Here is a 15,649-nt window from a genome sequence, read left to right as displayed (position 1 = left end):
GAAGGAGCAGAACACAGGCGGCAGAGGACTCAGTGCTGACGGATGAGGAAAACAGTGTTCCGGGGGCTGCAGGAGGAGGGGCGGGGCACGCCCAGCCCCAGGGGCTCTCGAATCTGGCTGCACCCCCATCCCTTGAATCACTGCTTTAAAGTGTTCTGATGTCTGGGCCTTGTCCCTGAGCTGTGGATCTGAATTGGGCCTGGCCATGGTATTTTTTAAAAAAGCTTCCCCCATGACTGGAGTTACATCCAGGGTTGAGATCCATGGAAGTGGAGGAACCAGGGAGGCCCGGTGGAGAAGGTGCCCTTCCAGCCGGCAGGATCTCGCTGGTGAGGGGAGGAAGAAGGGAATTCCGGGCGGGAAGAAAAACATCAGTAAAGGCCAAGAGGTGGGGAAACATGGCTTGCGCGGGGTACAGCTGGAGGTGCAGCTCGGCCCTGCTGTTCCAAGGGGAAGTGACGTTGGGGCAGACGCCATTCGAGTCCTGCCTGCCAGGCTGAGGGTGTCGGGCTTAATTCAGAAGACAGTGAGCACGTAATAGCTATTCTGTCTTTATATCTTAATGAGTCTAGTAACAATTGATCATAACAGACCCATTATCCAAGCAGCCGTGGTCAAAGATTGTTAGAACATCAATCTCCAGAGGGCCCACAAAGTTCTGGAATCAGAGTTTGCCAATAAGGGTGTCTGGGCACCTTCCAGGGGCTGCTTTGGACTGGGCATCAGGGGGACGTCCAAAGGCAAGGAATGAGCTTTTGTTTAGTTATTTTTTAAAGATGTATTTATTTGAGAGAGAGAGAGAGAGAGAGAGAGAGCGAGCACAGGGGGAGGGGCAGAGGGAGAAGGGGAGAGATTCCCAGGCAGACGCCGCCTGGAGCGTGGAGCCCAATGTGGAGCTGATCCCACGACCTTGAGATCGGGACCTGAGCTGAAACCAAGAGTCAGAGGCTCAACTGACTGCACTATCCAGGTGCCCCAGGAATGAGCTTTAAAAAGCCTAGCTAGAGTACAAGGGCAGGCACATGCATGTACACATGTGTGCACACACACACACAGCCACACATATACAACAGCACACAGGAAGGCAGCTGGGAGTGTCCTTGGAGCTGAGTGAAGACTGGAGGAGGTGGGGAGTCTGGACCCTGAGTGGTGGGGGGTGGAGGGGGCGGGGAGCTGGCTGGGACATTCCTTTGAGAATGATTCTTGCTAACTGGTGGCCCCTTTCCCAGGTCCATGATGTCTGTGTCTGCCAGCACAACACTGCCGGCCCCAACTGTGAACGCTGTGCACCCTTCTACAACGATCAGCCCTGGAGACCCGCAGATGACCAGGACCCCCATGAATGCCAGCGTAGGGTCCCGGACTCACCCCTGCCCCTGTAGTGGTTGGGGGGGTGCTGGCCCCTCTGGGCCTCAGTGATCTCACCTGGACACCGGGAGAAACTATTCTTTACTATTTAAATCTAACCTTGATCACACACTTGTAAGGGAAGCTCTCCTTATTCTGTGGGGATGGAGAGTTTGGGTTGCAGCTACTCTCTGCCTCCCCAAACTTTCTTCTCAGCCAGGCCCAGAGGGACTAAGGCTGGTCCGTGCTCCTGATGCCACATGGACTGATGCCCTTCCACTTGCCTTGTCCTGTGTAGGACGTATCTGGTTCCTTACTTCAGAGGGCCTCCTGGAGTCAGGGCCTTTCTCTGCACAATTGGGAGAAATAAGGGTCCCTGGCCCAGAGAGAGGCTGTGACCCAGCAGGAGATCCGTGGTGGCAGTGGTGGTTGGGGTTGGGATGGATCCTTCAAAGGGCTCCCTTTTTGGCCCCACATGGGTGTTATTCTTGGGTTAGTCCCCACACTGGGAGTTAGGAGGCCTGGGTTTTTACTCTAGTCTGCTTTCTTACTGGGCATATAATCTTAAATGAGTTACACAAGCCTCCCTAGGCCTCAGTTTCCACATTTTCTAGACCTGAACATCTTGCAGAGTTGCAAGAGTTAGATGCCAGTGTGTTAGTGTGGAACGTGCTTTGTGGACGGAAGCAGGGCTGCTCTGTCGGTCAGCCCCGGAAATCTCCTTTTTCAGGGTGTGACTGCAACGGGCACTCAGAGACCTGTCACTTTGACCCAGCTGTGTTTGCCGCGAGCCAGGGGACACATGGAGGTGTGTGTGACAACTGCCGGGACCACACTGAGGGCAAGAACTGCGAGCGTTGTCAGCTGCACTATTTCCGCAACCGGCGTCCTGGCGCTCCCATTCAGGAGACCTGTATCCGTGAGTAGGCCTCTGGGGACCCAGGTATTGTCCATCCACACTCTCCCTGGGAATACATGAGCCCTCAAGAAGCAAGAAGCCTTGCTTGTTTGTCAGGACTTGGGGGCAGTTGTTTTGACTTAGCTGTGCACTTCTAAGCAAGTCACTTAGCTTCTCTGGGTCGTCAATCAGTCAGTCAGTTGATAATTAGGTAGCTCTTATTTTGGACATAGGAGAGACAAAAGTAGATAAAAGAGATAGTTCCTGCTTTCAGGAAACACACACACTGTTTGGCAATGGAAACACATACGACAGAGGCAGACAAAGCCCTTCGTCCACATTTATGTGACTGTTTTTACCATATGGTAGTGTGGTTTGCTCTGTATTTTTCTCCCCACCTCCCCCCAATATTGAGAACTCCTCTGGGGCAGGGATTACATCCTCTATCCTCAGGCTCTAGCACCATGACAATCACATAGCTGATGCTGAAGAAATGTTTCCCGAAGGAACGTGGAACAGCCAGGAGTGACTTAGCATGTCCACAAGGCCGGTGTGTTCACACACAGCAGAGTGGACCGAACTGATCTGAATCAGGAGAGGTTAATCACAAAGGACTTTTTCTGATAGAAGAAGAATCTGCATTTTGCAAGGCCTGCAAGAGGTCTGGGTGTGGGGAGGAAGAGCGCTGGCTTGCTTCCGTTGCCGTCGCTGGGGTATGGAAAGAGTGAGAAAGGCAAGCCAACTTCTGTTTCCCTCAGTTACTTGCTGTGTGACTTGGAGTGTGTCCCCACCCTTCCGGGCTGTCATGAGGGTGACACAGAGCAACAGGCAAGCGTGCCCAGCTCAGCGCTTGGCACACAGCAGTCGTTTGGGAAAGAACGTCGATAGTATTTAACATGCGCCAAACACTGTTCTACCTGCTTTTCATTTACTCATTTATTCCTCAGAGGGAGTCTCTGAGAGTTGTATCATTGTGCCCATTTTAGAGATGTGGTAACTGAGGCCCAGAGGCGTTAAGTAACCTGACCAAGGTTGTCAGCTTGTAAGTGGTGCAATAAAGATCTGAACCAGGCAGTTTGGCTTCTACAGTCTGCTCTTCACGTTCTGCTTCTCCTCTTTATGTTCACTGTGGTGGCTGCTTTTATCTCTCAGCTTGTGAGTGTGACCCCGATGGGGCGGTGCCGGGAGCTCCCTGTGACCCAGGGACCGGGCAGTGCGTGTGCAAGGAGCATGTGCAGGGAGAGCGTTGTGACCTGTGCAAGCCAGGATTTACAGGACTCACCTATGCCAACCCGCAGGGCTGTCACCGTGAGTAGGGGGACCCAGCTTGGGATAGCAAGGGGAGGGTGAGGTGGGCCCCCAGCCACCGGACTTAGCTCACAAGGCTGTATGCTGCGGGCTGGGTGCCGTGTCCTGGGCGTCCAGCAGGTGGCAGCGCAGGACTGGTTTGGAAGGTGGTCCTGAGTCAGCTGGAGGGAGGGAGGGCGGGCTGGTGGTCAGGAGCCAGTCAGGCCTCCTGAGTCAGTCAGGTTATCTGGAAAGAACAACCCTGCCTGGTTCTTTACCCAGGCCGGGTCCTCTCCCTGATGTGTGTCCCTTAGGGGTGTGCTTTGGTGGGTTTGTGAGCGGAGTAACCCTCTGTCCTGCAGGCTGTGACTGCAGCGTCCTGGGGTCTCATCGGGACATGCCATGTGATGAGGAGAGTGGGCAGTGCCTGTGTCTGCCCCACGTGGTGGGCCCCAAATGTGACCAATGTGCTCCCTACCACTGGAAGCTGGCCAGCGGTCGGGGCTGTGAGCCGTGTGCCTGTGACCCTCACAACTCCCTCAGCCCCCAGTGCAACCAGGTACAGGAGGGAGTGGTCCCCTGGGTCCCTCCACGGGAAAGGGGGCCTGCCCACCTGCCTCTGTCTCCCCTGCATGCTGCCGAGAGTCAGACTGGGCTGCTTCTGCCCCATTCTCCTTGGGGATGCCACCGGATTTCCCTCCTGGTGTGGATCTGAGCCTTCCTCGAGCCATTCGGGGCTTTGGCATCCCAGCCCATCCCTCAATAGGTGCCCTTGTTTCGGGGGCACCCCCTCTCTGCGGAGAGGGGTCAGCGTGTCCTGGACCCTGTGTGCTGAGCAGGGATCTGGGACCCAGGCCCCGATACCAGGACACGGCCGGGCCTGGCAGGACGCTCCCTCACGGTGCTCCCCCTACAGTTCACAGGCCAGTGCCCCTGTCGAGAAGGGTTTGGTGGCCTGACGTGCAGCGCCGCAGCCATACGCCAGTGTCCCGACCGGACGTACGGAGATGCTGGCACAACGTGCCGTGGTGGGTGCCTTACTGAGTGGGGGGACGCGGGGGCTCCGGGGGCGAGCGCGTAGGTGGGCAGTGCGTAGAGGGTGTGCGGCAGGGTCTGTGGTATGGGAGGACATCCTGTAGTGGAGCGTGTGGGGTGGGCCCTGGCAGCCCCCTGAAAGCGTGTGTTCCCCGCCACTGCTCCAGCCAGCCTCAGGGCCCCCTGTTCTCCTGACTGGAGGGTGGGGGATGGCTTCCCTCCCTGTTTCCCTGAGACAGCACTTCCCAGAAGCCATCTCTGGGGCAGCAGCAGGGAGGGGAAGAGTTTCCTCCTAGATGGAGAAAGTGAGTCCTGAGGGGAGAGGTGTGGTTTCCCCAGAGTCTTTTTAACAAGCAGCCACAGGAGCGTGGGACCTGGAGCGTGCAGACCCGGGTCTGGTCTTAGCGTGGCCTCTGTCTTGCCAAGTGGCTGGGCCAGCAGCTGTCCCCATGGCCTCGGGTTCCTGAGGGCCCATAGCACTTAATATCCCTGTGCCTGTCGCCGTCTACACATGTGGGGGAAGGAGCGTGGTTGACTCTGTCACAGAGGGGCTGTGCGAGCTGGCGGGTGTCTAGCTGAGGGCGGTGCCTGGCACACAGTAGGTGCTAAGTGAGGACATGCTTTTGTTGCTGCCCTTGCCGTGATTTTGCTCTGGCCTTGACTGTCTGCTGTTCCAAGTCCTGTCAATGGGCCCTGAGGTCGGACCTTGCTTCAGGCTCTCCCCACCACATGCCTTTGGTTCCTGAGCCCCCACCCTGACCGCCATCTTTTCCCATTTTAGCCTGTGACTGTGACTTCCGGGGAACCGAGGGCCCAGGCTGTGATAAGGTCTCAGGCCGCTGCCTCTGCCGTCCTGGCTTGACCGGACCCCGCTGTGACCAGTGCCAGCGAGGCTACTGTGACCGCTACCCGGTGTGCGTGGCCTGCCACCCTTGCTTCCAGATCTACGATGCCGACCTCCGGAGCCAGGCCCTGCGCCTCAGTGGCGTCCGCAATGCCACCGCCGGCCTGTGGCCAGGGCAGGGCCTGGAGGATCTTGGCCTCACCTCCTGGATCGCGGATGCGAAGAGCCAGATGGAGCAGATCCAAGCCATCCTCTCCCGTCCCTCGGTCACCGAGCAGGAGGTGTCCCAGGTGGCCAACACCATTTTCTCTATCAGGTAAACTTCCCCTTCCCTGCCCAGCACCCAGAAGAATTCCATCATGCGGGTTCACCTAAGTGGCGCACGCTGGTCCTTCATTCCGCTGGCACAGCCCTTTACGGTTTACAGAACATTCTCACAAGCACGCTCTCTTTGAACGATCACAGCAGTCTGTGAGGTTGGTGTGTTGGGTGCCATTACTTCGTTTTACAGGTGGGGAAACAGGCACAGATAGGTGTGGGACAGTCACGTGGCCACTAAGGGGCAGAGCTGGGACTCTGAGTGCGAGCAGGAGCCCCAGTGTTCTTTCAAGTGCCCGGTGCTGCCCGTGGGAGAGAGTCAGCTTGGGATTAGTCACCCGGGTGCAGGGCATCTGAGAGGCAGGGGCTCTAAAAATAACTTGTATTTGCCTTTGGAATGGGAGCGGTCCCACCCACGCCTCCTTCCTACCAGCAGAGGCGCCTTCTTAGGTTTGGTTCTGGAAGTTTCTATAATTAGTTTGCATTCCCCACGCATTAGCTGATTTTTCAGTGCCCAGAACCATCCAGGTGTGGGATTGACCTGCGTCTTAGAACTGAGTTGGTGTTTGGTAGGCTGAAAAAGCAGGCATGGAAGGGTGTCCATGGAGGGACATTCTGTGCCAGAGCAAAGCCTGTGGGTAAGGAAGGCAAAGCTTGTGGGAGGGAGTTGGCGGTTGGTAGACCAGCAAAGGGGATGGGGAGAGAGGAGAGCTGAATGGTTGTGGGCCAGGGCTGGTGGATCCTGACCCCATTTGGGTGGAGACCACCCCCCCAACAGCTGTGGGTGCTCATGGGGAGGTGTGGGCTACAGAGGAGAGACCTAGGAGACTGGCAAGCAGGTGGTGGTGGGGGGAAGCCGATGTCAGCCAGCAGCGAGCGACTCAAGGAGGAGGGGCTCATGGAAGCCAGCTCTGGGAAGGTGCGGCAGGCTCAGGATGGTAGAGTCACGCAAGTCGGGGAAGGAGAGGTTTTTGTGATCTGCCTGCTGAGGGATGGAGGGAACCGGGGCTGGCTCTCTTGGCCTTTGTCCTGCAGAATCCTCCTCAGCCTGTGGAGTGTACGTTCTGTGGCCTTTGCTGAAGACTTTTCTCTTTCCTGACTCAGAGAGCTAGCCTTCTCCAGGGGTTGGCAGGTTCTGAGGAAGCAGGCCCTCTCCCAAATTTTCGTGAAATCTCTTCTCCTATCACAGGCAGACTCTCCAGGGCCTGCAGCCTGATCTGCCTGGAGAAGAGGAGGCCTTGTCCCTCTCAGAAGACGTGAAGAATCTGGACAGAAGCTTCAATCGTCTCCTCATTACGTATCAGAGCAAGAAGGACCAGTTTGAGAGGATAAGCGGCGCGAATCCTTTGGGTGAGGAGGGCTGCTCAGGTGCCCGGGAGGCTGAGCCCCGCCTCAGCCCTGCACCTGCTGCTTCTCCATCTCCAGGCCTGGGGGGGCCTGGGCGGCTCAGTTCCCTTCTTGTCCTCCCCCAGGGGCCTTCCGGGTGCTGAGTGCAGCCTACCAGCGGTCTTCCCAGGCTGACCAGCAGGTCTCCGACAGCTTCCAGCTGCTCGTACAGCTCAGGGACAGCTGGAGAGAGGCGGAGAGGCTGGAGGGTCAGCTGGGAGGAGGAGCTGGAGTCAGCGGTTCCCAACTTGTGGCCCTGAGGCTGGAGATGGCTTCCTTGCCTGATCTGACACCCACCATCAACAAGGTGACTCAAAGCATGGAACCCCACATCCCTGCTCCAGCTTGTCACAAGCCAGCTGGTGCTGTGCCTCCTCCTGGGGCAGTGTGAATTGCCCCACGCCCCCACCCATCCTGATCTTTGGCCCCTCACGGTGTGCTCAGTGGTTGCTAAGGAAACACGTTTTTTTGGTGCCTGGTTGCCATAGAGACGTCTGGCTGTTTGTTCCTGGGGTGTGGGCTGGAAGTGGTGGTTGAAGAGCCTTGGGTACCCTCTTTGATGCTCCCTTCTCTCCACAGCTCTGCGGGGGCTCCAGGCAGGCGGCCTGTACCCCAGGAGCGTGCCCTGGAGAGCTGTGTCCTCAAGACAATGGCACAGCATGTGGCCCTCACTGCAGAGGTGCCCTCCCCAGAGCGGGTGGAGCCTTCCGGATGGCGGGGCAGGTGGCACAGCAACTGCAGGGTTTCAACGCCCAGCTCCAGCAGACCCGGCACATGGTGGGTGAAGCCACGGCAGGGCAGGCACACGTCGGTCAAGGCTAAGGCGATAGAGCCCCCAGGGCAAGTCAGTTTTAATTTCACAAGTCAGGAGACAGAAGTCCAGAGAGGTTAAGTAACTTGTCTGAGGCCCCACAGCAAGTGAGAGGTCGAGGAGGGGGGCCAGTGATTTGGGCTTTTTAACCTGACTCCCCATCATTGCTTCCAGAGCCAAACCAGGTTAGCGCCCCGTGTTTCCCAGGTAGATTGCGGGTAGCGGGTATCCACAGAATCCCTGAGGGCTGCTGGGAGGCACTCTCAGGGCCTTGACCGCGGCTGACCTATGGCATGTGCTGGCAGATCAAGGCAGCTGAGATAGCCGCCTCGAAGGTGCAGTCAGACGCTCAGCACCTGGAGACCCAGGTGAGCGCCAGCCGCTCCCAGATGGAGGAGGACGTCAGGCGCCTGCGGCTCCTCATCCAGCAGGTCCGGGACTTCCTGTCAGGTGAGCCTGGCCCTTACCCTCCTTTGGCCTGATGTCTGGACTCCTGCCTGGCGCTGGACCCTCTGGTCCCTCCATCGAGCTCGCTGCCTCCTCCCGTCGCCTCCAGGCCACCTGGCCAGGCTCCCCCCCCACCCGCCCCCCGGTTAACTGCCAGAGCCCTTCAGGTGTTCTCGTTCCTCATCCCGAACTCCTCCCTGCCTTTCCCTCATTCTTGGAGTTACTGTGGCCTCTGTGCCCCTCCTGGGTGTGGACTTGTGTCTTCCTGCCCATTCTTGACCAAGCTGACTCTTACCAGCCTCAGAGACAGGACACGTGCTTTCTCGGCCTGGAATCCTCGTTCCAAGGATGCTGATTCTTACCCTCATGGCTCCATTAGAAGGCCATCTCCCCACAGCCGCCTTTCCCGACCACCCCATCTGGTCCTCCTCCACCCCCCCCGCGCCCCCCCAGCGTCCGACCCTCATGGTCTAACCTTCCTCACACTGCTCCAAGCCTGTGGTTGTTGAATCCATTTGTGTACGAGTGTATCGTTAGTCTCTCCACTAGATTCTAAAGTCCAGGGGGAAAGGGATGGCTGTCTGCCTTGTTCACTGTGTCCCTGGCACCCAGCATAAGCCAGACACAGAAAAGCACCCCATCTTGTTGAAGGGGTGAATGAAGCAGATCCCCTCTCTTGCTGGCCCAGGAGCGGAAAGCTCCCTGGACAGGACTCAGGGTGGGTTGCTTTCCTCTTGGCCTCATCTTTCGCTTCTGCAAACTGGGATGGTAGTATTCCATATTATTAGATTTCTGGTCCCTGCCCGGGAATTTACTTGGCCGGGAGCCCAGTTCCTAGGAGCCGAAGCCTTGGTGTGACGACAAGGCTCTTCTCTGCTCCTATTGCGGTGCCTTTGCTCCCAGCCAGCCCCAGCTCCTGCCTGGGTGTGGGGGGCAGGTTGGAGAGGGGTGGGGAGGGTCTGCAGCCGTGGCTTGTCCGAGGCCAGGCTGGAGTCAGCCTCCCGGGGAGCCCCAGAATGGGGGAGAGTGGATGCAGGGAGATATTGCTCCGGAAACAAGGACGAAGGGGCAGGCCCAAGTCTGGGGCTTGGACTCGCAGATAAGGATGCTGCTCCCCGATGCAGAGCCTAGTGATGCTGAATGACTTCGTCGTTGACCGGGGGGGTGGGAGGCAGGTTAGGAAGTCTCTGGGCTCATGTGGATCAGCGGGGAGTCCCTCTTGTCCTATAAACTGTACGTGTGTCTCAGATCAGGTCCTTTGACGGGGCCAGGGGCAGGGAGAAGGAGCAGGGTCTGAGGGAAGCGTGATGCCTGTGAAGGGCCCAGGACAGTTCTAGCAGTCTCCACGGCAGTGGGATTTGGTGTGCAGAGAACCGTGCAGGGGCACAGGTACTAACCGGATGCTGCCGTGTACAGGGTCATTGTGGGGGTATATGTGGGAGGCCTGTGGGGGAAGGAGGACACGTGGTCTTTCCCACGAAAGGAAAAGAAAAGTCTTTCCTTTCTTTGAGTTTCCATTGAACTCAAATGGAATTCACAAAATCATCGCTCACGCTTATTGAGTTCTCCCTAAGTGCCCAGCCCCGTTCTAAGTGCTTCATGGGTATTACGTGACGTAGTCCTGGTTGCCTACCACTTTGCAGAGGAGGGTTTCGGGCACAGGGAGGTTAAGGAACCTGCCAAAGGGCATCCAGGTTGGAGGGAGTACAGATAGGAGTCTTCTCATTCTGCTGCCCACACTCTAGATGATTGTACTATTAGATGGATAAACACACACACACACACACACACACACACACACAATTTTTGCTTAAAAAGTTTTCCCTCTCTCTGGATTGCTTCCCTGCCTCACTTCTCCAGACCGAAGTCCGATTCCCCCTTCTAAGAATCCTCTAGATGACCCATTCTCCAGGACCCCCCCCACCCTCCCATCAGACTGGGTTAGGGCACCCCTCCAGTAGTCCTCTGAGCCCCTGTGCTCGCCGTTGGCACTCAGGCTGGCCGTCCTTGGTTATGTGCCTGTCTGTTTTGAGCTCTGTGAGGACAGGGATTGAGTCTGTTTTGATTTTCAGTCTCAGTTCCCCACGTGCTGGCCTCAAATCCCAGGACAAACCACCCAGGTGGTCAGGTGCCCCCTTCCCCTACCACATCAGTCCCTTGATCTATAAAAGTGAACAGGAGAGATAGGGAGGAGATGCCACATCTGTACTTCTGACCTTGCTCTCCGAGCTGGAGTTGGCTTATAAAATCCTTGCTGACTGGTTGTTGGATTTTGTCCTTTCGGGTTGAGGACCATGACCCATTTCACAGGTCTGCAAAGTGAGCTCAGAGGAGCCATTTGACTTGAAGCCAGTTTGCTTGAAGAGTAGAGGGGAAGCCTGGGTATGGAGGTCTTTGAATCATTCATTGGCTTTACAAACACCAAGTGCCTCTGAGGGTCAGGCACTGCGGCCGGGGCCGAGGATATGCAGGACGCCCAGTCCCTGCCATCACAGGGCTTCTAGCCGGGTAACGGGAGACAGATAGGTGAGCAAGGGTTCGGCGTGTGGGAGGCAACAATTGCTAGGGAGAAGACAGAGGAGAGTAAGGGGTATCGGCATGGGGAAGGTTGTGATTCTAGATCGCATGGCCAGGCTTGGCCTCTCTGAGAGGTGACACTGGAGCAAAGACCCGATGTTCTTTCTCTGCCTTTGCACAAAGGAGCACACTGGCCTGGGGAGGGGTGTGTGGAAGGAGTCTGCTTGCCAAGGAAGCAGTTCGGCTCTGGCCGCTCTCCCCAGCGTAGGGCTGCTGCTGTTCGCGCTGTAGGCATTGTTCAGTCCCAGCTGCCTGGCAGCTCCTCCTTCTCTCCAGCCAGCAGTTTCCTGTGGCATCAGACACTTAGCTGCCACAGCTGTGCCCACAGACTCCCCCCAACACCCCCCGCCACCTCCACAGTGTTCCCGGAAGTTCTGAGAACGGGCCCCTGAGTGTCCCTGCAAGAGTGCGGCAGCTCCTCCGGTGGCCGAGGGCAGAGAGGCACGTGGGTGCTTCCCATGGATCTGCTCAGCTTGGAGAAGCCCCTGATCTTTGGGGAGGTGGCGAGGCTCTGGGATCTGATGGATGGCTGTCTTTCAGACTCAGACACCGATGCGGCCACCATCCAGGAGGTCAGCGAGGCCGTGTTGGCTCTGTGGCTGCCCACAGACTCGGCCACGGTCCTGCGCAAGATGAATGAGATCCAGGCCATTGCCGCCAGGCTACCCAACGTGGACCTGGTGCTGTCTCAGACCAAGCAGGACATTGCTCGGGCCCAGAGGCTCCAGATGAAGGCCGAGCAGGCCAGGTATGGCCCGGGGCCCCGGGCCTATGCTTCTCCCTGCCCAGGGCTGGACTGGGGTTTTGCTTCCCGACTCCTTGGGTTGCTGGCAGAGGGTAAAGAATCTGTACACGTCAGACGGGTGTAGAGGGCTGGGGGACAGGTGGGGGTGGTGAAGTGAGAAACGGTGTCCAGGGTCACCCTGTCTTCCATATTGGTGACGCCAAAGGGGTTCTCTGACATAACGCTTCCACTGCCCAGGTCTGCTTGGTGAGATCCTGGGATGGAAAAGCTGCTGTGTTAGGGCTCCCTTTCTAGTCTTGGCCAGGAGGGAGAGTCTCTTGAGCTCGTCGGTGAGCAGAGCCACCCATCTCTTCATTCACTGGTCTCCTTCCCTCACCTCCGCTCCCCTCCCCCCGCTGCCGCAGGAGCCGAGCCCACGCTGTGGAGGGCCAGGTGGAGGATGTGGTGGGGAACCTCCGGCAGGGCACGGTGGCACTCCAGGAAGCTCAGGACACCATGCAAGGCACCAGCCGTTCCCTTCGGCTTATTCAGGAGAGGGTTGCGGAGGTGAGGGGTGTGGTTTCCTTCCACTGGATTTGGGGGTGAACAGACAGATTCAGGCCCAAGATACAGAAAATGCCAGAAAGTGACCTGGAAGGGGACCTAAAGAGGGAAGACTATGAACTATGGGCCTATGGGTGTGGCTTGGAGCTCTTGGTTTTCTGGTTGTGAGGCTTGATGGAAAAGGCCAGGGGTGGGCTCTGGGCTGCAGCAGGGTGTGTGTGTGTGTGTGTGTGTGTGTGTAGGGATTGGCTGAGCTGGGAGGGAGGGGGCTGCCTGGATGCCAGGGGACAGAGAGAGAGGGGATCAGCAAGGGGACAATAGTGGTATCCTGCTTGGAGAGAGTTTTTGCTACCTGATGAGCTGGGCCAGAGAAGGACAAGGCTGCTGCTTAGGAGATCTGCCACAAGCCAGGTCTCTCTCCCCACCAAGGTTCAGCAGGTCCTGGGGCCGGCCGAAGGACTGGTGGCTGGAATGACGTCGCAGCTGAGAGACTTCCGGGCGCGGATGGAGGAGCTCAGCCGCAGGGCCAGGCAGCAGCGGGAGCAGGCAGCGAGGGCCCAGCAGCTCACGGAGGGTGCTGAGCAGCGGGCACTGAGCGCCCAGGAGGTGAGGGCGGGTGGAGGTTGTCCTGGGCAGAACCAGCCAGGGTGAGGGTCCTGAGCAGGAGAGGACTCTGTATGCTATCTGAGACCCTGGGCTCAGAAGCGATTGGAACATGTTATTCTAGAATCCTCAGAAAGGGCTTCAGGATTCACTCTGACCTGGCCTGGCATCTGGACCCCACCTCGGGCCACCTCTGGGGAGTCAGTTCATTGGTGTTGCAAATGATCTAGTCCAGTCCCTCTCTTTTTCCAGAGGGAGGGGTCACATTGTCTGGCCCCAAACTCACCTACAAAGCAGGTCCCTTAACATCCAATCCAGAGCCTGTCCCCTGCTGTGGCTTCCCAGCCCAGAGGCAGTCTTGACTTAACCTAACCTGTGCCCCCACCATTGTCAGAATTGTGTCAGAGAGGCAATGAGAGGGCCCTCCTTTGGGTCTCCAGTGTACCAGGAACTTCGGCATTCATGGTCAGGGTCAGTAGCGGCCTGGTTGCCGAGTACACTGCCAAGTGACCACTAGGTGCCCGGCGCTGGGTGGGCTAGGACAGGAGCAGATGGAGGGAGGGACGTGCGGATGAAGGAAGATACGGCCTGGGGTCTCGGGGTTTTCACAGGCCAGAGCCACCCCCTGGCATGTGGATTTGAGTGCTGTCGCGTGCTTTAGTGAAAGGTCTTTAGAACTTTGGGTGCTGCTGCTTATGGCCCTGAGGTGGTTTTCCCTTTTTCAGGGATTCGACAGACTAAAGCAAAAATACGCTGAGTTGAAGGACCAGTTGGGTCGAAGCCCCATGCTGGGGGCGCAGGGCAGCCGGATCCTGAGCGTCAAGACGGAGGCCGAGGAGCTGTTTGGGGAGACCATGGAGATGATGGACAGGATGAAAGGTGAGGGGACGCTGCTGGGGCTTGGACTCCTGGCATCCCGGGAGGCAGGTCCCAGCCCAGGGCTTCTGAGGCCCGGCCTTGTCAGAGCTGGCTGTGCTGAGGGGGCAAGAGCAGTGGGGCTTCCCCAGGTGCCCAGGGACTAGGAGGCACGATGATGGGGCTGTGGGGACTGAGGAGATGCTCGTAAGATTTGTGCTGCCCTCAGGAGCTTGCAGTCCAGACGGGGCCATCTTCCTGGTCCCCTGCAAGATGCCTGGAACTACCCAGCAGCACAAGGGAGTCTGTGACGGGAGCCTGCATGATCAGTACTCTGTGGACGGACGTTTCTGTCAAGAGAAGTGCTCGGTGAAGGGAATATTCAGAAGAGATACGACTTGACGTAGGCCTGGGGGAGGCTGTGAGGAAAAGCAGGGACTTTAAGACAGGGTGAGGGGAAGCAACAAGACATGTTCTGGGGCTGGGGGGCAGGAGCACCCAGCAGGAGAGAAGGGGTGAAGAGGGTCGGAATGGTTGGGAGAGAAGCAGCATGGGGTCAGTGTGGCTGGGTCCACAGGGCTGGCCTCGGGGCCAGCACGAGAGGGGAGAGAGTGGAGAACCATCCAAAGGTTTTGAATATAGCAGGGACAATAAAAAATTGTTGTCAAAAGGGTTCTGAGGGGGCGCCTGGGTGGCTCAGTGGGTTAAGCTGCTGCATTCGGCTCAGGTCATGGTCTCAGGGTCCTGGGATCGAGCCCCGCATCAGGCTCTCTGTTCAGCAGGGAGCCTGCTTCCTCCTCTCTCTCTCTGCCTGCCTCTCTGCCTACTTGCCATCTCTGTCTGTCAAATAAATAAAATCTTAAAAAAAAAAAAAAAGAAAAAGGGTTCTGAGGTTCTTCCAATGTGAGAGCAGGGATTTCCAGGAACTGGGCTCAGTCTCTAAGATGTGATGACGGGTCACTGCCCTGGTGTGCCCAGCAAACGCCACAAACAGAATTTCTCTGAATTTCAGAGAAAACAGACAAGAATCTGTTTGGCTGGCAGGTGGACACCCTGGGAAGGTTGGGCGGGTGAGGTGACGAGGTAGGCTGGAGGCTGCGGCCAGCCATCCCAGAAGGGTGAGCTGCTAAGCCTGACGGGGTTGCCAAGGCTTGCGTCAGTGCCCACCCTGCCCTCGTCCATCAGTGTTTTATGCGAAGATAAAGGATTTGTTCATCAGACCTGTCGACAACAGGTCATTAATCCTTTAGGTAAGAGAACCAGTCATTCTATGGCTATCTCAGAAGGCTGAGAGGATGCACTGAACCGAGCAGGGTGACATGAAAGAGAAGTGTTACCTTCCACTCTGGCCTTATTTGGGCCCAGGCTCACAAGTACAGCTCAGGTGAGGCCTGGCTTCTTAGTGGCTCACATACCTGAAAACCTTTTATAAGCGCTCAAATGATAAAACATTTCAAAATTGAGGAGTGAGAAGCAAATATGAATTGTTAGTCACCTGGAAAAAACCCAGGGGTTCCGAGTGATTTTAAGCTCCATGGAAGTCGGGGGTGTCTTGCTACCGCCCAAAGGGCAGATAAATACAAAGCATGCGAAATCTTTAGTAACTGGTGTGTCACACACCTATGAATCAGAAAAGGTTCCGATTATAGCAATGGAACAGGCATTTACCTGTTGACAGGATTTTACCTTTCATGGCAGGATTTTGGGGAAGATCATGTGTGGGTGTTGGGGGTCCTGGGGATGGGGAACACAGCGGTAGCTGCGAAAATTTCAATATTTGATCAGCCCGCAGGCCCGGAGAGATGGCCAGTGGCTGAATGTCTGGCCAGCAGCACCACTGTTCCCAATGCCTGTGGGATCTCACCTGGTGGGTGGTGTTCAGCGGAGGGGGGGTGGGGCTGACAAGTCTGTGCCTATTGCGGGGAGCGCCACCAGGGCTGGGAGTCGAGAGAC

At 57.2% G+C, this 15,649-nt stretch overlaps 1 protein-coding gene across 4 annotated transcripts in view; it reads left to right on the top strand.

Moving 5' to 3' along the window:
• The window catches only part of LAMB3 (laminin subunit beta 3), a 64,117-nt gene that overhangs the window by 47,141 nt on the left and 1,327 nt on the right, over nucleotides 1-15,649 (top strand). For all 4 annotated transcript variants that reach the window (XM_013047213.2, XM_004775289.3, XM_004775284.3 and 1 more), the window contains 14 exons: nucleotides 1,230-1,350; nucleotides 2,078-2,266; nucleotides 3,398-3,553; nucleotides 3,895-4,091; nucleotides 4,449-4,560; nucleotides 5,349-5,727; nucleotides 6,919-7,079; nucleotides 7,202-7,422; nucleotides 7,695-7,892; nucleotides 8,232-8,376; nucleotides 11,491-11,698; nucleotides 12,100-12,241; nucleotides 12,668-12,844; nucleotides 13,567-13,720. In XM_013047213.2, coding sequence (XP_012902667.1) covers nucleotides 1,230-1,350; nucleotides 2,078-2,266; nucleotides 3,398-3,553; nucleotides 3,895-4,091; nucleotides 4,449-4,560; nucleotides 5,349-5,727; nucleotides 6,919-7,079; nucleotides 7,202-7,422; nucleotides 7,695-7,892; nucleotides 8,232-8,376; nucleotides 11,491-11,698; nucleotides 12,100-12,241; nucleotides 12,668-12,844; nucleotides 13,567-13,720 — 2,560 coding nt within the window. The remainder of the gene's footprint in view (nucleotides 1-1,229; nucleotides 1,351-2,077; nucleotides 2,267-3,397; nucleotides 3,554-3,894; nucleotides 4,092-4,448; nucleotides 4,561-5,348; nucleotides 5,728-6,918; nucleotides 7,080-7,201; nucleotides 7,423-7,694; nucleotides 7,893-8,231; nucleotides 8,377-11,490; nucleotides 11,699-12,099; nucleotides 12,242-12,667; nucleotides 12,845-13,566; nucleotides 13,721-15,649) is intronic.

Source organism: Mustela putorius, unplaced genomic scaffold (assembly GCF_011764305.1).
Source record: "Mustela putorius furo isolate JIRA1106 unplaced genomic scaffold, ASM1176430v1.1 tig00001012_pilon_pilon_pilon, whole genome shotgun sequence".
Lineage (NCBI taxonomy): Eukaryota > Metazoa > Chordata > Mammalia > Carnivora > Mustelidae > Mustela > Mustela putorius.
Note: the sequence above shows the minus strand (reverse complement) of the source record. Positions and strands in the feature narration are given on the sequence as shown.